The following is a 20,043-nucleotide window of genomic DNA, read 5'->3' as shown; positions in this document are numbered from 1 at the left end:
GCCAGCCCGGGATACATGAGACCCACTCAAACACAAGTAGATCAACAGAAATAAATGGGAGGCTGTGGGGAGGGTATAAGAAAACTATGTCATTTGCACATACACGGACCACCTTGGTGTCTGTGGGTGTCCTAGGACTGGTATTTTCTTCCAGAGCCTTGCTACCCCCGAGGTCTGTGCTCCCTTTGTTCCAAATGGAACGACTGTCCGTGAGGACACAGGCTCCAGGAAGAGGACACCCTTCCTATGGGAAAGACACAGATCTCAATGTGGAGTAATGCTTTAGTGTCACCCTAAGTGGTACAAAGTGATAAAGTGATTATTACAGATTGTGTTTTGTCCCAACCCATCATTTGGACACATAACACTTCATTCTGTGCCATCATTCCGAACCTCTGTTCAGAACCATTTTGTGTGTGTGTGTGTCTGTGTGTGCACGCACGCCTGTATTTCTAGGAAGAATTGTCTGGTATCACAAATGACATCCACGCTTGCCATCCTTTTCAATACTGTGCAACACACCTAAAATAAACAGCTTGCAGGAAGGATTCATTTTGGCTGCTGGCTTCAGAGTTTCAGTCCGTGGATACTTGGCTTCATTAATTATGGGCCCATACATGGCAAGGCAGAAGAGCATGGAAGAAAACAGAGCTGCTCACCTTGTGCCAGACAGGGCAGAGAGTAAGACAGGAAGGGGCCAAGGAGCAGTTCTGGGAACTGCTCCTTCCAGCCTGTCCCCCTGTCCTAAAAGAGCGCTCAGTATAAACTCTGCAATCACCCACTCCTAGTGCTCTCATGATGTAGTCACCTCCCACCTGGGGACCGATCCTTTATCGCATCAGCCCTGGTGGGGAGGGGTTCTTCCTTCATATTCAGACTTCCACAGCAAACACGCTTTTCCATAAATTACTCCACTTTACTCAGGAAACTGCATCATAGAACAGTAGTTTGTGGGGCACTGAGATGGCCGCCTGAATACGTGGTTTAGCGTAAAAGGTGTGCTACAAGGTAAGCCCACCAGAGACCACTGCACAACCCTCCTCAAGTCGAAAAGAAAGTCATTATTACTGGCTGGTCACTGCACAGGGAACTTGCCCAAATTATGCACAAAACCCACATCCTGCTTGTCACACTTTAGTTAGCAAGGAGCAGGACTACAGAAGCCAGAGAGCAGGGCTAGTGCAAGGAAGTATGGCCTAGGCCTTTGATGGGTTAGGTCTTTGTTTCCATATGGACAGCCATTGGGGCTCATGTGCTAGATTTTAAGATCAGAATGGTGCCTCTAACATGTCGTCAATTGTGTTAAGGTCTGGGGGCCTGTTACAGTAGCATTCCTACCTTTGTGGCAAACTGACTTTGTTTGCTTGTTATGTTTTCCAGTTACTCCAAAGCTCTTTTAAATTGCTTAAATAACAATTGTAACTCATCCAGACATGTGTCCTGTTACTGTTGGGGTGGGAGTTGATGTGTGTGGAGGCCAGGGAACACATTTCAGGTCATCAGGCCTACCCTACACAAAAACAAACAAACCAAAAAGCTTTCACTGGCTGAGCCATCTTACTGGTCCCAGCCCTCTATTCTTTTCCTCCATGATGCTGGTTATTTTCCATGGACCTACCCAGGCTTACTGCTCAGCCTTGCCAGCTCTGCTTTCGTGCCTCAGAAGGCTAGCAGCTAAGGGCTAAACCACAAGTGTCTTTGCCTGTACTTCCAGATAGGTTTTGCCAGGAGTGTGGAAGGGTATTTGTTAAGGAGTGTGGGTATCAGCTGCTTCCCTCCCCACATTCCTCTGCCACACATCTAGTCTGCCAGCCTCTCTCCCAGGGCCATAGCTGAGGCTGGATTCCAAGACTTTCACCCTCCCTCCATCTCTTTGGCCCAAAGGATGATAACGGTTCTCCCTGCTGCCAGTTCTTGGGGCTTCTGCATCCTGTCTTGATTCTCCTAATCCTGCCCATGTTACTGGCTGAATCATCTTCCCCACAGATCCACATGCTGGACTCCTAACTCCTGGTATCTCAGAAAGGACCTGCATTTGACTTGGAAGACGGCCAGAAGAGAAAGAGCTCGGCGTCACTGGCTGACGCATCATCTCAGACTTCCAGGATTCAGACTGTGCGCTAATACATTTCTGTTGTTGAAACGTCTTGGTCCGTGCTGCAGCCCAACACCCTAAGCATCTCCTTTACCAACTATTCAAGGAGTCTTGGGGTGTCATTCCCTTCCAGGACCCTGACTTTCCCAGTAGTATCACCTATAAGACCATCAAATGTCCCCTCATCAAATCCAAGGTTCTACTGCCGTATTTCCAAGGTTCTGCATTGGTTACTATTTCTGCCATTCAGTCTCTTTTCCTGAGATGCACAGACTCATAGGCCCATTCACAACAAAGTACTGAAACCAAAAGAGTTTAATGGACTAGCTAGAATCCAACTCTCAGCTGTGACGAATACCTGGTCATTTCTAGAAAAGCCCTTTTCTACCCTCAAATCAGCTTTGACTTTGGAACCTCCGAGGGGGATGACTGAAGCCCAGGGTGTTTCTGAAAGTGCTCCATGAGAATATTAGTTGCTGTTTCAGGATCTGAGAGTTCCATTGGCAGATGAAGAGGCCAGGAGAGACAAACTGGAACTTTAGGAGGGGAACTCAGGGACATCTAGGGAAGAAAAAGCACAATTAGAGGGAAGGTTATTAAAGCACCAAAGGAAGCCACACAATTATGGTTCTTATAATGATACGATGCAATGTAATGCAGTCAATAAGGAAGATGGGGATTTCTGGAATTCCCCAGTGTCTTCTATATCACTCCGATGCAGTCTTCACTTTGAACTACAACCAGCAAATTTTTACCCTCATAAAAGCTCCCACAAACTCTGTGTGTGTGTGTGCATGCACACGAGAACACTGAGTTCATTCCTCAAGAGCCACCCACCTTTTTGTTGTTGTTGTTACAGGGTCTCTCAGTGGTCTGGGGCTCATCAATTAGGCTAGGCTGGCCAGTGAGCCCCGGGGATCCACCCATCTCGACCTCCTGAGTGCTGAGATTATAAACACACACCACTGTCCCCTGCTTTTTACATGAGCGCTGAGGGTCAAATTCAGTTCCTCAAGCTGGCAAGGCAAACACTTTAGAGACTGAGCTATCTCCCCAATCCCCACCACAATTTACATGAACCTTAAGAAAACCATCAAAGAGAAAGGAGGGAGGGCGGCATTCACAATCTCCATTTTCAAGTAAGTGAAGGGAGGAACAAGCATGATTGCTACAGTCCACAGTGCACAGCTCCGTGTCACAGCTGGCACTGGAGACTTCTGTATCTTACGCCATGGAGTGCCAGCACGGTCCCCGAGCTTTTCACCCTATGCCTCCGCATGCACCGTCTCTAACGAGGCAAATGGCCCAGGTTGACCTCCCAACCCCAACTCACAGCGACAACAGATCTCTCCTTGACATCTGGCCGTGTGCAGGAAACGGAAGAGGAAGAGCAGAGAGTAAAAAGATAAGGCAATCTGAGCTTGAGGCAAGAGAGGGCAATGTGCTTTATAACATTTGCTTTTGAAGCCAGGCAGGTAGACCTCTGTGGATTTGAGGCCAGAGTGGGTCTACATAGTGAGACCCTATCTCAGATAATAAATTAAACTTAAAAAATGTGCCCTTGAGCCAAGCACAGTGGCATTAAATCTTAACTACCAGATGTCTGAACTTAGAGGAAGGAGGGACTGCTGAAATGTTCAAGGCCAGCCTGGGCTACATAGTTCTAGGCTACCTGACTCAAAACACGACCAACAAACACAAAAACCCGAAGCAAACAGTTTGCCTTTCCCTTGGCTTCAGTTGCACAGTGATGAAAGATGATTCATAGCATCCCAGCCCCCTCCCCCTCCCCACTCTGTCTTGACAGAAAGTGCAGATCACGTGAAGCTCTTAATCCATCTTAGGCTCTGACTCATGTGTGCGGGTTTCCTCTGAATCTTGGGGGAAAAAAAATCTCACTCTTTATTTTCTTTGCTTCATTAGTCAGTGGTTGCTGTCACTTGCTCTCCCCCCCCAGCTAACTTGTCCTGTCACCATCCCTCAAGGATGCACTGTGCAGAAAAGCACTGAATTCCTAACAGTTAACTCATCCTTCAAGGCCCACCTCCTCCTAAAGGCTCCAGTGTACAAGGTCTCATATAGCCCCGTTGGCCACTTTGAACTCTTGATCTTCCTGCCTCTGCCTCCCGAGCGCTGGGATTATAGGCATGCAAGGTCACTACACTTGGAGATCTAATGTATTATATCTGTTTTGACACACGTGTACAAGTGGAGGCCAGAGGTTGACATCAGATGCTTTCCTCAGTTGCTCCCCACCTTGACACCTTGATTTCCAAGGCATGGTCTCTTGTTGGCCTGGAGCTTGCTGATTCAGTTTTCTGGCTGTCCAGGAAGCACCACTCTTGTCTCTATCTCCCCAAAGCTGGGGTTGCAGTCATGTGCCATCATGGTCAACATTTACATGGTTACTGGCTTGGTATCAAACTCAGGTCCCCATGCTTGTATGGTAAACATTTTATTGACTGAGCCATCTCCTCAGCCCTGTCTTTGTGTTTTGGGATAAGATTTTTTTTAGAACAGCCCAAGCTAGCCTTGAACTTGCAGCAGTCTTCCTGCTTCTGCCTCCAATGCTGGGACTGCACGTGTGCATGAGCCTGCCTATCGTGAATGCTTCCATCAGCGGGATCCCATCACTGAGTCCTCCATCTTGGCCTTGACTGCTTGCTTCTTTCTACAGGAGTGTCTATACAGGTCCAGAATGTGGATGGTGATTTTCTCCCCAGAAAGGTAGACAGAACTAGGGCTGAAGTAGCAGGTAGCTAAGTTCCAATGGTCAAATGTGTAAGTGTTGAGGGTGGGAGCAAGGGGATGAGGGCATGGAGCCTTCTCCCATTTGATGTTTTCAGTGTTGTTTTAAAAATACTGTTGAGGCTGGCCTGCTCATGCAGGCCTGTGATCCACGCTCCTCAGGAGCCTGAGGCAGGAAGGTTAAAATTCAAAGTCTACCTGGGCAACAGAAAGAGCTCTAGGTCAGCCTGGGGAACTTAGCTAAACCTAGTCTCAAAATGAAAAATAAAGCTGGACGTGGAGGTAGAGTAGAGCTCTGTGAGTTCAAGGCCAGCCTGGTCTACAGAGTGAGTTCCAGGACAGCCAGGGCTATACAGAGAAACCCTGTCTTGAAAAACTGAGAGACAGAGAGAGAGAAAGAGAGAACACTCAATAGTAAAACACTTGCTGAGCACACATGAGACTCTGGGTTCTATCCTCAACACCCCAAAGAGGAGAACAAAAACAAAGCCACCAAACAAACCATAGAGCGATTGTTTCCAGTTGTTTTCAGATCCACATAAGGCAGAAGAATAAACTGGAGATCTCCCTTGTGCCCTGTCGGGAACAATTCAAAGCGCGGCTGCCTGTTGAGTGAGGACAAGGCCTGACTGTTGTGATAACAAGAACGGGCTAGTCTCCCCTCACCTGTAACACTCTCAGGTTTAATCCTATTACTGAGCCCTGCTTATCTGTCACTGAATTTGAGGAACCCTTTGCTCCTGAGCCCCAGGCAGCCACAGGCCTGGGCAGGCTCTTTGCTGCTGCTCTCCTTCTTCATGGTGGCAGGTCCCAGGGGCTCCCGCTGCCTCGCTCGCTCATGGTAGCTGTCACCACCTGTCCAGATGTTGGCTTTCTCTTTCCTGCTGAGAGAAGTTCTGGGAAGCTGGTTTTCTTATGTCTGTTTTTCCTCTCGTCCCAGAAAACAGTTACAGACCCTCTCCAGTTTAAGACTGGGTTTTTGTTTGTCTGTTTGTTTTTTTTTGGGGGGTATGTAAGTGCACATGGTGTGCAAGCGTACATACGTGTGGGTGCAGGAAAGTGTGTGGATGTCCATGTGGAAGACAGAGGACAACCTCCCGTGTTATTTCTCAGATAGGATCTCTCAACGGCCTAACACTTGCCTAGCAAGAGAGGCCCGGGAGCCCCTATTAATCTGCTTGTCTTAACACCCGATCCCCATTTCCGGGATTACAGTGTCCACCACCATGACCAGCCCTGCCCCACATACACCTTGCATAGGTGCTGGGGCTCAAGCTCAGGTCCCCAAGCTTGGAAGGCAAGCACTTTACCAATAGAGCCATCTCCCCAGACCCAGTCTAAGATGTTAGTGTCTGCTTTTTATTGGTGTGTGTGTGTGTGTGTGTGTGTGTGTGTGTGTGTGTGTGTGTGTGTATGTGTGTGGTGTCTTAGAGACAAAGTCTTACACTATAGTCCAGGCTGAATTAGAACTTCGCAATATAGCACAGGCTAGTATTAAAATCATAGCAATCTTCCTGCCTCAGCCACCCAAGGGATTACAAGCACAAGCCATATGATTTAAGAGAAAAAACAGGGAAGATATATAAAAGAGTAAAAGGTTTAGAGGGCTGGGTCTTGGTCTGCAACACCTGACTGTTGTTGAAATGTCCTTTATCCCAACACCACGGCTCCCCAAACCTCTTTCCTACTGATCTTTGCTACCTTGCTGTAAGATCCCCAAAAATGTTCACCCTCTCAAAAATAAACTTGGCAACAAGGAAAATTTTAGGAAGGTGACAGAACTCCTAACTTCAGGTGGTTCCTTTGAGCCCCGGACACTTGAGGCTGCTTCTGTTTTCACTAACCCTCCATCCTAAACAGGGCTGCTTCCCTAACAGGCATCTCCAACAGGGCCTTGGGGATTTTCCTTCCTTACTGTAAATGGAACTTTGTTTTTCTCATAGGCCACTTTTCTGCATAATTTAATATTCAAAAGATGAGAAAGGGCTCAATTAAACCTCCCACTCATTTCCTATGTTCCCCCTTACAAGGCCAACCAAGGCTATCTGTTGCTTTATATCCTTCCGAAGGTATTGTGTGAATCACAGTGCTCACAATAAATCTAAGTGCAAATTTACGATACACGTAAAATACAAGCGTCATCCATAGGAACACACACATGTCAACACATAAACATATGGTCAGATATTGTTGCTCTCTTTCAAAAATGCTTTTGTTTCTTTTTTTGAAGATTTAATGCATATAATTTATTTTGATCATATTCACCCCATCTGCCCTCCTTAACCCCTCCTACTCCCTCTGAAACCCCCTTTTCCCAGTGTCTCCCCCCTAACCTCAAGGCTTTTACATTTTTATTATTATAACTCTCTGAGTTTAATTAGTGCTCACTGGAACGTGGGCAACTTATCAGTGGCCGCACCACTGAAGAAAAATGACTCCTGCTCCCCCAGCAGTCATCAGTGCCAGCAGCTTCCTAGCTAGAGCTGCGACCGAGCAAACCCATCCCCCACTCACCACGCAATGTGGCCCCTTTTTCTGTGGGTCTTGTGCAGTTAACCACAGCTGCTGTAAGTTCAGCCTTTCCACAGTGGGGTTGCTGGATTTGGCCTCCTTCCTGGCAGTTGGTACCTAGATCGTCACAGCTGGATCTACTGTTCCACCTGTTCTTCCTTCTGAATTCTAGCTCCTCCATTCAGACCTCCTCAGAATGGGGTCCACACATCCCTCAGACCTGCCATGTCTGCTGAGCTTCTGGCCTCGGTGAGTGAACATTGGGACAGTTGCCTACCCCAGATAATGATTTCTTCCTCAGCTGGGAGCTTTCCCCCCTCGAGCCTGTAAACAACCTGAGGGCAGGAAATGTGTCTTATTTTGTTTTGTTTTTTTTGACTCAGGGTTTCTGTGTGTAGCCATGGCTGTCCTGGAACTCTCTCTGTAGACCAGGCTGGCCTTGAACTCACAGAGATCTGTCTGCCTCTGCCTCCTGAGTGCTGGGATTAAAGGCTTGTACCACTACCGCCTGGCAGGAACTGTGTCTTATCCTAGCTGTGTCCCTTGTGCCTAGTCCACTCACTGCCTGCAAAATACTTGTTGGATCAGTGAGACCCATCCTAGTGGCACCTTCTTTTATTACAGGGCAATGGCTGTAGCAGGTAGACTCTGAAATAAGGACAGAAAATGCTGGCTATAGCCTGGATCCTGGAAAAATGGGGACCCAAAGGCTGCTGAAGCTGGTGACCCATAGTAGTACCTTGGGAAAGTGGCAGGCAGGAAACAGCCTACATGAGTAAGTTGGTGCACAGACCTACATTTTTCCATCCTGTAGTTGATTAAAAAAAAAAAAAATCAGCCGGGTGGTACACATCTTCAATCCCAGCACTTAGGGAGGCAGAGGCAGGCAGATTGCCGAGAGTTTGAGGCCAGCCTGGTCCAAAAGCCAGGAGAGCCAGGGCTACACAGAGAAACCCTGTCTCAAAAAAACCAAAACAAAAAATTTTTTTTCATGTTATGTGTAGCCACTTGGAAATGATCAGCCATATGAACCACACCATTGGATAAGCCCAGGAATCAGGTAAGAGAGTCAGGTAATGTACTTAGTGAGTATGGAGAATAAGGAAATACAGTACTAAGGAGAGTATGGAAGGTGTGCCGGTAGCTCTTCCAGAAAGCAAATGGCCGTCAATGTAAGCCTAGAATCAAACATCCATTAGTTCACCTAATCTTCCCAGCACTTCTGTAATGGGAAAAAGAAAAGAAAGTTGGCAGAGCCAAGTGTAGGCATGGGCCTACAGTGCCAGCACTTGGGAAGCTGAAGCAGGAGGATCAGTTGAGTTCATTGGTTTGAGGCCAATAATGAGATTCCATGTCAGAGAGGTGGGGGCAGAACATGGCAAATCTTCACTTTGTAGAAGACCTCACTGCCCCCTTCAGCATCTAGGAATTGTATCTCTTACATATAGTACTGTGACTTCCAGTTCAAGTGACATATAACGCTGTGTCTAAATGGGAGTTATTATTATTATTTGACTGTGATGATCTGAGCATCGGCTGAAGACTGTCAGTGGAGATGAAGGCTCCATTAGGGAGAGATCATCAGCACGACCCAAAGATGCCTCAAGCCTGGCTTTATTCTTGGTTTCCTTGAGGCAAAACCGTCGGTTGCAGAGGAAGGAAGATGAAGCAATGTAGCCAGGATTTTGAAATTTTAGCCCAAGACCTCAAGTCTATGCCACTCAGCCTTCCAATGAAGGCTTCCAGTGAAATAAAGCAGTTATGTTGCAAAACATGCACAGGCCATATATCCCGGACAGTGTGCTGACTCCTGCTTTAGAACATTCACATCTGCACGCACGGTGTGCGAGGCTAGGGAGATTCACGTGGAGGTCAGAGTGAAAGCGGGTGTGAGTGGACACAACAGAGTCATGGCTGCCAGAGCGTTTGAGTCCATCAGAAAGTTCGGCCTGGCTTTAGCAGTTGCAGGAGGCGTGGTGAACTCTGCCTTATATAATGTGGATGCTGGGCACACAGCTGTCATCTTTGACCAATTCCGTGGAGTATAGGACATTGTGGTGAGGGAGGGGTACAGAAACCAAATTATCTTTGACTGCTGCTCAACCACGGAACATGCCAGTCATCACTGGGAGCAAAGACTTTGCAGAATGTCAGCATCACGTGCGTATCCTCTTCGGGCCAGTGGCCAGCCAGCTTCTTCGAGTCTACACCAGCATCGGTGAGGACTAGGACGAGCAGGTGCTGCTATCTGTCACCACAGAGATCCTCAAGTCGGTGGTGGCTTGCTTCGATGCTGGAGAATTGATTTCCCAGCAAGAGCTAGTCTCCAGGCAGCGATGACCTCACAGAGAGAGCAGCCACATTTGGGCTCATTCTGGATGATGTGTCCCCAACACATCTGACCTTCGGGAAGGAGTTCACAGAAGCAGTGGAAGCCAAACTGGTGGCTCAGCAGGAAGCAGAAAGGGCCAGATTCGTGGTAGAAGAGGCTGAGCATCAGATGAAGGCAGCCATCGTCTCTGCTGAGGGTGACTCCAAGGCAGCTGAGCTGATGGCCAACTCACTGGCCACAGCAGGTGATGGCCTGGTTGAGCTGCGCAGGCTGGAAGCTGCTGAGGACATTGCTTACCAGCTCTCCCGCTCTCGGAACATCGCCTGCCTGCCAGCAGGCCAGTCCGTGCTCCTCCAGTGTCCACAGGAGGCTTCCCTGCTTCAGGACCAGGCCAACCAGGCCACGGCCTGATCATCCTGCCCCACCCCAGAAATCACCATGAAATTTCATGATTGGCTTAAGGTGAGGGAAATAAAAGTAAAATCACTTCAGATCTCTTAAAAAAATTCTTGTAATACACATATACAAATCCACATGCATACACACATACACACACATATAAAAATATATCCACATATAGTAACATAATACATACATCTGTGCACATATAAACATATACATATACACAAATATACACACATACACATACATTCACATATATACATATACACATGCATACACATGTAACATATACACCCATTCACATCATATACATGCATGCGTACGCATATCCAAACACACACGCATGTGTACACAAATGCACACACACGTACACAGAGCACATAAACACAGATGCACAGCCAGATGCTCCCTCCCACTATCCACATTCATACATAGCTTAAACACCGTGGTAGCCGTGATTTAAACCCGTCATCATGGATATGCCTATAACTAATAACATATAATTCACAAGCAAAATTCTTTTCTGGCAGATCCTAAGTAGATGCTACTCTGTGCCAAATGTTTTGGCTTAAACAGCCATTTGGCACCTGTCTAAATGTTTGGTGATAGAGAAGCACGAAGCCCCCTTTTAGTGAGAAACGCCAAGGTCATTCACTGTATCTAGTTGCCGACACGGGAGGCAATGAATGAGACGGAATGTACGCTCAGCTCTCTTCGCAGCAAGGGAGAAATGCAGGCTCTAGACAAGGTTCCCGGGCCTTTTCCCTTTAGGCATCAACGCTGACAGCCAGAACTGGCGCTGGTGTATTCAGCACACTCTGTGCTTCCGTTTGGGAAGATGGAGTGAGGCCCAGTGCGGAGAATGTGCACAGACACACCTACAGATACATGTGTACACAGAGCGCAAAGAAAACACGGCTCGCACTTCAGTCTGACTCTGTTTTGAGACAGGGTTTCTAGCCTCGGTTGGCCTTTAACTTCTGTCGTCAGGGTTGGCACTGAACTTCTGCTTCTCCTCTCTCCATCACCTGAGCGCTGGGATTACAGACGCAGCCACCACACTCAGCTTCCGTGGTGCTGGAGGCTGAACCCAGGGCTTCCCAAATGCTAGCCCAGCACATGAGTAACCGAGCCACAGCCTCCCCCACTTCAGAAAGCAGAGCAGAAAGGTAAGGAAACTGGGGAAGATGGGAATAGTCTGAGCATTGCTGAGACTGGTTGGAGGCCCTGGCCACTGCCTTCTGGCTGGAGGGCTGGTCTCTCCTCCAGTTCCCCCTGTCTGTTTCTCAGCAGCTGTCCCTCACACCTGCTTTGTGGTCGCAGGTGTGAATCTTTTTTTTAACTGCTGCTGCTAGTACATGATTGCTGCTAGCAATAGTTATCTGAAATGCTTGGGAGCAGAGGTATTTGATTTTGGAATACTTGAATATGGGTGATGAAATACCTTAGGGATGAGCCCTGAGTCTACAAAGGAAATTCATTGATGTTTTGTGTACACTTCATGCATGTATCCTGAAGATCAGTTTGTGGATATTTTCCATGTACTTTAATTTTTACTGTGACCCATGTTAGGAGATCAGGTATAGAATTTTCCCTTGGTATCAATCAGAAAGTGTGATGTTTAGTTGTAGTTGTTGACACAATCTGAAATCACCTGGAAAAAGAGTATCAGAGAGACTGTCTAGATCAGGTTGGCCTATGGGCGTGTCTGTGGGGGTCTGTTGTTATTGGATGGCATGGCTTTGGGGTTCTGGCCTATGTAAGTGTAGAGAGGTGCCGATTCCCAGCAAGCATTCTCTCCCTGTTCGATTGGACATGGCTAGATGCTTCTAGTATCTGTCTTGACTTTACTGCAACAATGGATTGGAACCTGGAATCGTGAGTCAAATAAACCTAGCCTCCTGTAAGGTGCTTAACATCAGAGTGTAATATACAGCAAACAGAAATTAAAGGAGGACACAGAGCTTTCCAGATTTTAGAGATGTGCCACGCATATTACCATGACTGGCAACTACTGGCAGCTGCCCACTTTGAGCTAAGGAATATGCTAAATGCCTTACCTCTTCCCAACCCTGTACACAGTCCTATTAACTGTCTCCATTTTTCCAGATGAGGAAATAGTCTCCAGAAAGCTTAAATGCCCTGGGTTAAATTTCCAAGATACTCAAATAGTAATACTGGGCATTAGAGCCTAGCCTATCTGAGTTCTACGCTATGTTCTTGAATAGCAAAAGTAAACAAGAAAGACAAACACGCTGTAGGTGCCCATGATGGCTAATGCTGGTCATCAGCTTGACAAAATCTGCAATCACCTGGGAGTTGGGTCTCTGAGTCTATATGTGAGGGATTGTCTAATTATCTATTATATTATTATATAAAATAATATATAATAATTAAAGACCCGTTTTGACTGTTGGTGAGACCATTCCGAGCAAGGAATGCTGGACTGTACAGTGTGGAGGGGGTAAACTGAGGGCTAGTTTATTCATTCATTCATTCATTGCTTTCTGTTCTTGACTGTGCATGTAATGTGACTGGCTGTTAAGTTCCTACTGCCTTGATTTCCCCACAATGATAAACTATAACCCAAAACTGCTAGCTAAATAAGCCTTTTCCCCGTAAGTTGCATTTGTCAGAGTATTTTAACACTGCATCAGAAAAACAAAAAAAAGAGACAGAAATTGGTAGCGAGGTGTGTTTGTGCTGCTCTTATAAGCCAGATTGTGTGGCTCCTAGGGCCTTTGGAACTATTTTGTGGGAAGACTATGGAAGACTTTGAAACTTTGTGCTAGAAAAACCATTGAATGCTGTGATCCCTGACAAGATGGACTGTTACCTGGAATTGTGAGTCAAATAAATCCTTTCTTCTTTAAATTGCCTTTGTGAGGGTATTTTTATCACAACAGTAGTGAAAGAAACTAATATGGCTCTTGATTTCTACTTTATATTTATGAGCTAACACCAACCCTGTGAGATAAACAGCATATCCCATTTTACAGATGGAGAAAATGAGGTTTAGAGAGACTAACTCACCCACAGTCATGCCACTTAGCAAAAGAACCCAATTTCATCTCCATGTATAGCCACATTCTTTCTATTTCTTTCCAAATGAAATCCCCAGATGTTTCCTTGGTGGAATGAAATTACTTAAAATCTCTCCTGTGGAAATGTGTAGCTTTGCACATCCAAACCAAATAGATGCTATAGAACAAACTGGGAGAGTCTGCTGGAATTTGAAAGCAGTTATTGAAGACAGTTAGCAAGGAAACCACTTTAAGTTCTCTTTTGTAACTTCTTCAGTCTTAGTGAATCATATTTTCCAAAGTTCAAAGAAGACAATGAGAGAGTAAACAAGAATTACTGGCTTAAACTTTGGATTCATAAATGGAATCTTTGGTATTGTATTTAATGTCACTTTAATCACAGTTGTGGCCTCCAGAAAAGGGGAAAGAGAGGCATGAACACATCCAGGAGAAGCCCAGGGGAGCCTGCCGAGTCAGGATTTCACCTGGACTGTGCTTATGCAAGTGTGTGCATTTGCAGCTGAGGGCCAGATAACCTCTGGCATGGCTCCTCAGGTGTAATCTACCTTGTTCTTGACACAGGGTCTCCACCTGCAGAGGGCTTAGCAATCAGGCTAGGCTGGCTGGTCAGTGAACTTCGGGCAGCCCTTCATCTTTGCCTATAAGGATAGCAAGTACACGCCCCCAGTCCTAGCTCATCCCACCCCCTCTCAGCCCTATGGGTTCCAGGGATTGAATTGAGGGCTCCATTCTTGCATGACAAGCATTTGATCAATGAATTATTTCCCTATCCCCCTGCCTAGTATACTCTTTAACAATGCTGTCATTCAAATTCTCATTTCATACACAGGAAAACAGAAGAAACTCTAAAAGATTGACTATTAGAATTGAAACCGAACTGAACCCTGGCTTCTTCCATTCTTTCTGCCACACCATCCCAGAATCACTTGGCATACATTTTTTTTCTTTCCTCCTATTTGATTTAGCAAGGCAAAAAGAAACATTAAAGAAAAGAAAAAGACAGGATACTAAGAGTAAAGTGATCCTGAAAAGAGGTGAAGAACGTAATTGCCTTCTGGAGGCTGGAATTAGCTTCGGGTCTTATCTAAGGCAATTAGAGAGTATAAGCAGGTAATTAAAGGCTCAACAGATTTCTGAAATCCCCAGCCCAGACAAGGCCTGGAAAGCAAGGACTAACTTCCAAGGAAAAGTCCGATGGAGACGAAGGTGCGTATTTTATACTTAACCTGATGGAAAGGAAAGATCAAAATGAGATGTCAGCTGGTGGTTTGGTGGCCAGGCACAGGGGCACAGGGGCACAGGGGCACAGGGGCACAGGGGCACAGGGGCACAGATAGAGAGATGGCCAGTGGTTAAGAGCGCTGGCTGCTCTTCCAGAACCCAGGACCCAGAGTCCCAGCTCCACGGAACAGTTGACAACCACCTGCAACTCCAGTTCCAGACGGTGTGACACCTCCTTCTGGCCTCTGTGGGCACTGCACAATATGGAGCAGCAACATACATGCAGGCAAAACACACAAACTGATGAAAATAAATAAAATCTCTCTCTCCTTCTGTACATATCTCTGAACATAGAGATGGAAGGAGGTTCATACCCCAATACTAGCAAACATACGTACTTTAAATGGGATGAGGGGTCAACCTTGACCCTTCTCAACTTCCCTCTCTTCCCCCTCTCACCTTTTTATTCCCTGGCCTCATCCTTCCTTTCCTTCCTCTCCCCTTTCTTCCCCTCCCTTCCTCTCTCCCCTTTCCCTTCCCTTCCCCAGACAGAAGTAACAAACCACAGCTTCTTTCCCTGATCTCAAGTACTGTATAGGCTTGGGTTATCCCTCCTCTGCATCTTGGTGTCTGTTACAACCATGGCCCTGGAGTACCATTCCTCTCTACAAACTTACCAACTTCTCTCTGCAGAGGAAACAACTCCCTCCATCCCTAAATGGCTTTTGGAGGCCAACTATCAAGATGTGGGGAAAAAATGGAGTGTGTGTGTGTGTGTGTGTGTGTGTGTGTGTGTGTGTGTGTGTGTTTATACCAGACTTTAAAAAAAAAACAAAGCTTTGACGTTTAAAGAGGACGTGGGCATTGTGGTGTTTGTGCTTCTCCCTTGTTCTGTTTGTTGTGGAATACCGTCATGACTAATAGTGATGCAGATTTCTTCATATGTATGAAAACTTCCCAGGAAGCCTTGGAAATTTTGAAGCATCCCCAATCAGATCTAAGCTTGATTCCCATCCTCTAACAGATGTTAGAGAATCGGCTACATCTCAGGCAGCCCCTGGGGACCTCACAGAGAAAGCCGACTTCCAAACCATACCTGTTAAGCAGGAATTGGGCAAGCTCACAGGGCTCCGTGTGAAAATTAGAAGCTGGTGCCCCGGGGATGTTTCTCTTTAGACAGAGCCCCATCTCAGCTCGCTCCGAGGAGTGACAGGCAGAAGAGAAGCGAGGCTCCCCAGCTGCAGCGAGGACCCTAGAGCAGGCTACAGAGTGCTCCTTGTATTCTTCCGTAGTTCTTGTGCGCTTCCTTCTCCCCACACCTTCCCATTTAACAACACCTTACCTTCTCCAACTACCACACATCCGCCTCCCACAGGACAGGAACAAGTCCCAAATTACTGTAGTCCTCTGGTTAGTTGATGGAGGCATACCACGTTCATCTGTGCTGTTAGCACCAGCTGGCCCCCACACACATACATTTCCCTTCCCCCACAAACCTGTTGAAAGTTCTTCTTTGGAATCACTTGGGATGTGTTCCCATGTGTCAGTGTCCTGCTCCTTAGGAGGGATACCATCACCAGTGACCACTTTCTCCCCTCTGCAGGCTCCCCACGGCATCTTTTCACTATCACAGGGGTCCTGTATCACCCGCCTGGATGGAGCCTACAGTGAGGGCAAACTGCCACTCTATAGAGAGGGGTCCCAAACCATCATTTTGCAGCCTCAACAGCCAGGCTTGTCACAGGCCAGCATATCACAGGCATGAGTCAAAGACTGCAACATTGTTCTGGGGGGGGGGGGGGGGGGTTGGCGAATTATACTTCATGTTCTTTATCAGAACTACCAAATGTATATAGTAATTAGTACACTTACAGAGCCAAAACAAGTAGATATAATAATCACATATTTAGTAACAGCTAATTGTTCTCTATCATTAATTCATCTGGGTTTCCCTCTTAGCCCTAATTAGCACAATTTCTTCATGGCTATTTATGTATTTATTTACCTATGCTTTTAAGGCAATGTCTTATAGCTAGTTCTGGCTAGTCTGGAACTCACTTTGTAGACCAGACTGGCCTCAAACTTACAGAGATTCATCCGACCTCTGCCTCTTGAGTGCTGGGATTAAAGGTATCCACAGCCGCTTTTTAATGTCTTCTTCATTAGTGGATGGGGCATAGGGTCTCACATAGCTCAGACTGGCCTTGAACTTGCTATGTAGCCAAGGATAACCTTGAAGTTCTGATCCTCCTGCCTCCACCTCCCCAGTGCAGGGTTTACAGGTGTGAGCCGCCATAACCAGGTTGTGCAGTGCTGGGGAATGAACCACGACCTCATGCATGCCAGGTAAACACTGCAACCAGCTGAGTTACATTTCCACCCTCCACTATTGAATTCTAACAAATACTTTAACAAATCTTTGATAGATGGCTAATGTCAAAGCCGCAGATTTTTGTGCTTTTTAAGTAAGAGAAACATTCAATTTCATTGATTTTTTTTTTAAAGCATACATGGCCACCAACTCTTACTATCTATAGATTCATAGTCACTCTCTCTGTGTGTGTTTCTTTCTCTCCCTCTTCTCATCCCCTCCCTCTATCCCTGTCTCTCTGGTATTTTGAGTCCAGTCTCAGACTCAGGCTGGCTGAGTGCTGGAATTGAGCAGGCCACTACATCTGACCCAGCTTCTGATGGAAACAAGGCAGAATAGCTCATATTGGCCTGCGTGGTGAGGCTCGTACTGGCTGTGGTTTGTTTGTTTTGTTAGCAAGCAGCAGATTTGTGGACAGCGTTACTGCTTTGGTTCAAGCTTCACAGCCAGCAAGTGTCTACAGGAACCTCCCTGAGAGCAGCAGAACTGGTCTGCAGCACACCCGCAGGTCTATTTTAAGAAGCTCATCTCTCAGTCCCTCTCTCCCTTAACATAACCCTTGAAAATGCATTTCAGCAGAAAGGAGCAGGTTCTCAAGCAGAGCTATGAAAAAGATTTACTCCCAAGTGGGGTGCGGATTATCCCGTCAATTGATATCCATTCTCTATTAATTTTCCCCGGAGTGTGTCCTCAGCCTTTCTCTCAATTCTTGTTACATTACATGCACTTTTAATTCCACTAGTATTCATCCTTACTTTACTCCAAAACCTCTCATAATGTGATAAAAGGGGGTCCCTTGTGGTCCAAATCACAATTTGGGAAAGTCTGCTACAAATTAATTGTGCTCCCTACTCACAGTTACTGACATTATTGCATTGCTGATTAACTGCTTTTTAACTGGAGACAGAAAAAAAAATTAATTCAGTCATTTTGGAATCACTTCTATCCATTTCTTTTTGAGCCCAGGCTGGCTTTGAGCTTGCTGGGTAGCCAAAGATGACCTGAAACTTCTACTCCTTCTGCCTCTATCTCCCAAGAGCTGAGATTATGGGTGCGTGCCACTGTGAGGTGTTTGCTGCGATGGGGAGGGAAGCCAGGACTTTGTGTATGCTGGCAATTGCTCCAGCAACTGAGCAGCATCTCCAACCCCAGAGAACAAGGTTTAAACAACCACTTGGTGATTCTGATTTAGCAAACAAATTCAATTTCACAAATGGGATTAGGGATCAGGGTAATTTCCTGATTACAGGAGGAGTGTTTTGCAAGCAGACTTACCAGGGACCGTGCTTTCCTGAGCCTGGCTCTACCCTGAAGCTGATTTTTCTTATCTCGCAACTGCCGCTTGAAGTCTGGGTTCATTTCGTTTCTTTTTCTTCTTCTGCAAAATTGCAAAGCAATGGGAACATTATAACTGATCACTTTAAGTCTTTGGCAGTTCACATAGTTATTTTTCATTTTTTGACTTTTGTGGGTGCGGTGATTTAAAGACCGCCTGCACACCACTGGAAATAAATCAAATGTCTGTCTACAGATTGCTGGTTCAATTAACCCTGGCATAGGAACACAATGGAAAGCTATGAGCTGTAAAAAGGAAGGCAGAGTATTTCTATAGACAACTGCAGAGTGAGCCTCAGGATACAATGACACATGAAAAAGGAAATCAGGAGAGGAAAGGCGGACATACCGTATGCTGCCATTCGTCTAGGGAGACTTCTAAAACATAACATGTCTACTGTTGGCTAGAACTTTCAAAAACATTATTTTTATTTTACGTGCTCGAGCGTTCTGCCTACACGTATATATGAGCAGTGCCTCTGGAGGCCAGAAGACAGTGTCAGATCCCCTGGAACTAGAGTTACAGGCAGTTATGAGCTGCCATGTGGGGGTGCTAGGAACTAAACTCAGGTCTTCTGCAAAAGCAGTAGACCCCGTACTTCCTATTTTTTTAAAGATTTATTTATGTACATAGGTGTTTTGTCTGCATGTACATTTGCACAGAGGAAGAGGGTATTGGATCTAATGGAAGCATAGTTATTGATGCTGTGAGCCACCATGTGGGTGCTAGGATTTGAACTGAGGACCTCAGAAGGAGCAGTCAGTGCTCTTAACTGCTGAGCCATCCCTCTAGCCCACCCCTGTACTTTCTGTTTGTTAAATCTTATTATTACTTTTGTTTGCACTATTTATTTACTTTTGTATTTATTTTATGTGTATGGATACTTTGTCTGCATCCGCACACCAGAAGACAGCATCAGACAGCTGTGAGCTGCCATGTGGGTGCTGGGAACTGAACCCAGGGCCTTTGGAAGAACCGCGTGTACTCTTAACCACTGAGCCATCTCTCCAGCCCTATTTATTTATTTCTGAGGCAGGGTCTTACCTATAACCCTTACTGGCTGCTCCTGAAACTTGCAGTGTAGACCAGGCTGCCCTAAAACTCCTGCTGTTCATCCTGCCTCTGCCTCTTAAGCTTTGGGGTCACAGGCATGCACCACCCTATTCGACTCCTTGAACTTTTTTAAAAAGGGAGAATTATACAAAAATTTGAGAAATCATTATCAGCAGGTAAGATTCCCATATGAATCCACCAGAAACAATTGGGAGACTTAGGGGCAAAAGCTTGACTCCCAAAAACATAATCTTCTTTTGTATACTTGACTTTGGAACCATCTAGAATGTTCTCCAGAGTATGAGTGTGAGAAAGAGGAGAAATAATAAAATGCAAAATGAAACAAGTTCGATCTTCACCGTAAAGTTGGTGGTACTGCTACATGCAGTACAGTTTTTTCTCTTGCCTTTAACACCATTATATGTCTGAATAGTCTTTGTCTGTTCTTTACAGGGTCTATTTATGTAGTCCTGGCTGGCCTGGGACTCACTATGTAGACCAGGCTGGCTTCAAACTCACAGGAATCCATTTGCCTCTCTCTATGGCTCTGCCTCTGAGTATTGGGATTAAAGATATGCACCAGCATGCCCAGCCTATCTGAATATTCTTTAGCAGGGTATCTCCCAAAGATAAAAGTAAAGACCTATAAGAGAAGGCAGAGGCCATCAATCCTCAGCCCACAGGAAAGTCCCGCCTGCCGCCTACTTTGGTTAATAAAACTGTATCAGAAAACAGTGATTTGTATGTGTGTCTATTGTCTAGGCTATTTTTCAGACTATGCTATCAGAGCTGAGCAGCTGTACCACAAAGCTCATGTCTTACAAAGTCCAAAATATCTCCCATCTGGTCCTTTATAATAACTTCGTCTAAAAGAGTGCATTAGGTAATGAGCTTCCATGGTTACCAACAACACAGAAAGAACCAGAAATG

The 20,043-nt window shown here is 46.0% G+C and overlaps 1 protein-coding gene and 1 pseudogene across 2 annotated transcripts in view; one reads left to right on the top strand and one right to left on the bottom strand.

Annotated features, from left to right (window-relative positions):
- Window positions 1–2,392: 2,392 nt before the first annotated feature.
- The window catches only part of Fbxo16 (F-box protein 16), a 46,264-nt gene continuing 28,613 nt past the window's right edge, over window positions 2,393–20,043 (bottom strand). The window contains exons 7-9 of one of the 2 annotated variants that reach the window (XM_055609960.1): window positions 18,000–18,102; window positions 3,429–3,454; window positions 2,584–2,656 (exon numbers count right to left, since the gene is read on the bottom strand). In XM_055609960.1, coding sequence (XP_055465935.1) covers window positions 2,647–2,656; window positions 3,429–3,454; window positions 18,000–18,102 — 139 coding nt within the window. In that variant the 3' untranslated portion in view covers window positions 2,584–2,646. Of the gene's footprint in view, window positions 2,657–3,428; window positions 3,455–17,999; window positions 18,103–20,043 lie in introns of both variants that reach the window. The other variant, XM_055609959.1, reaches the window with a different exon arrangement.
- LOC129678872 (prohibitin 1-like) lies at window positions 9,265–10,097 on the top strand (annotated as a pseudogene).

This window comes from Psammomys obesus, unplaced genomic scaffold, assembly GCF_907164565.1.
Source record: "Psammomys obesus unplaced genomic scaffold, mPsaObe1.curated_primary_1811, whole genome shotgun sequence".
In the NCBI taxonomy this organism is placed as follows: domain Eukaryota; kingdom Metazoa; phylum Chordata; class Mammalia; order Rodentia; family Muridae; genus Psammomys; species Psammomys obesus.
The sequence above is the reverse complement of the archived record's forward strand: the minus strand, read 5'-3'. Positions and strand labels throughout refer to the sequence as shown.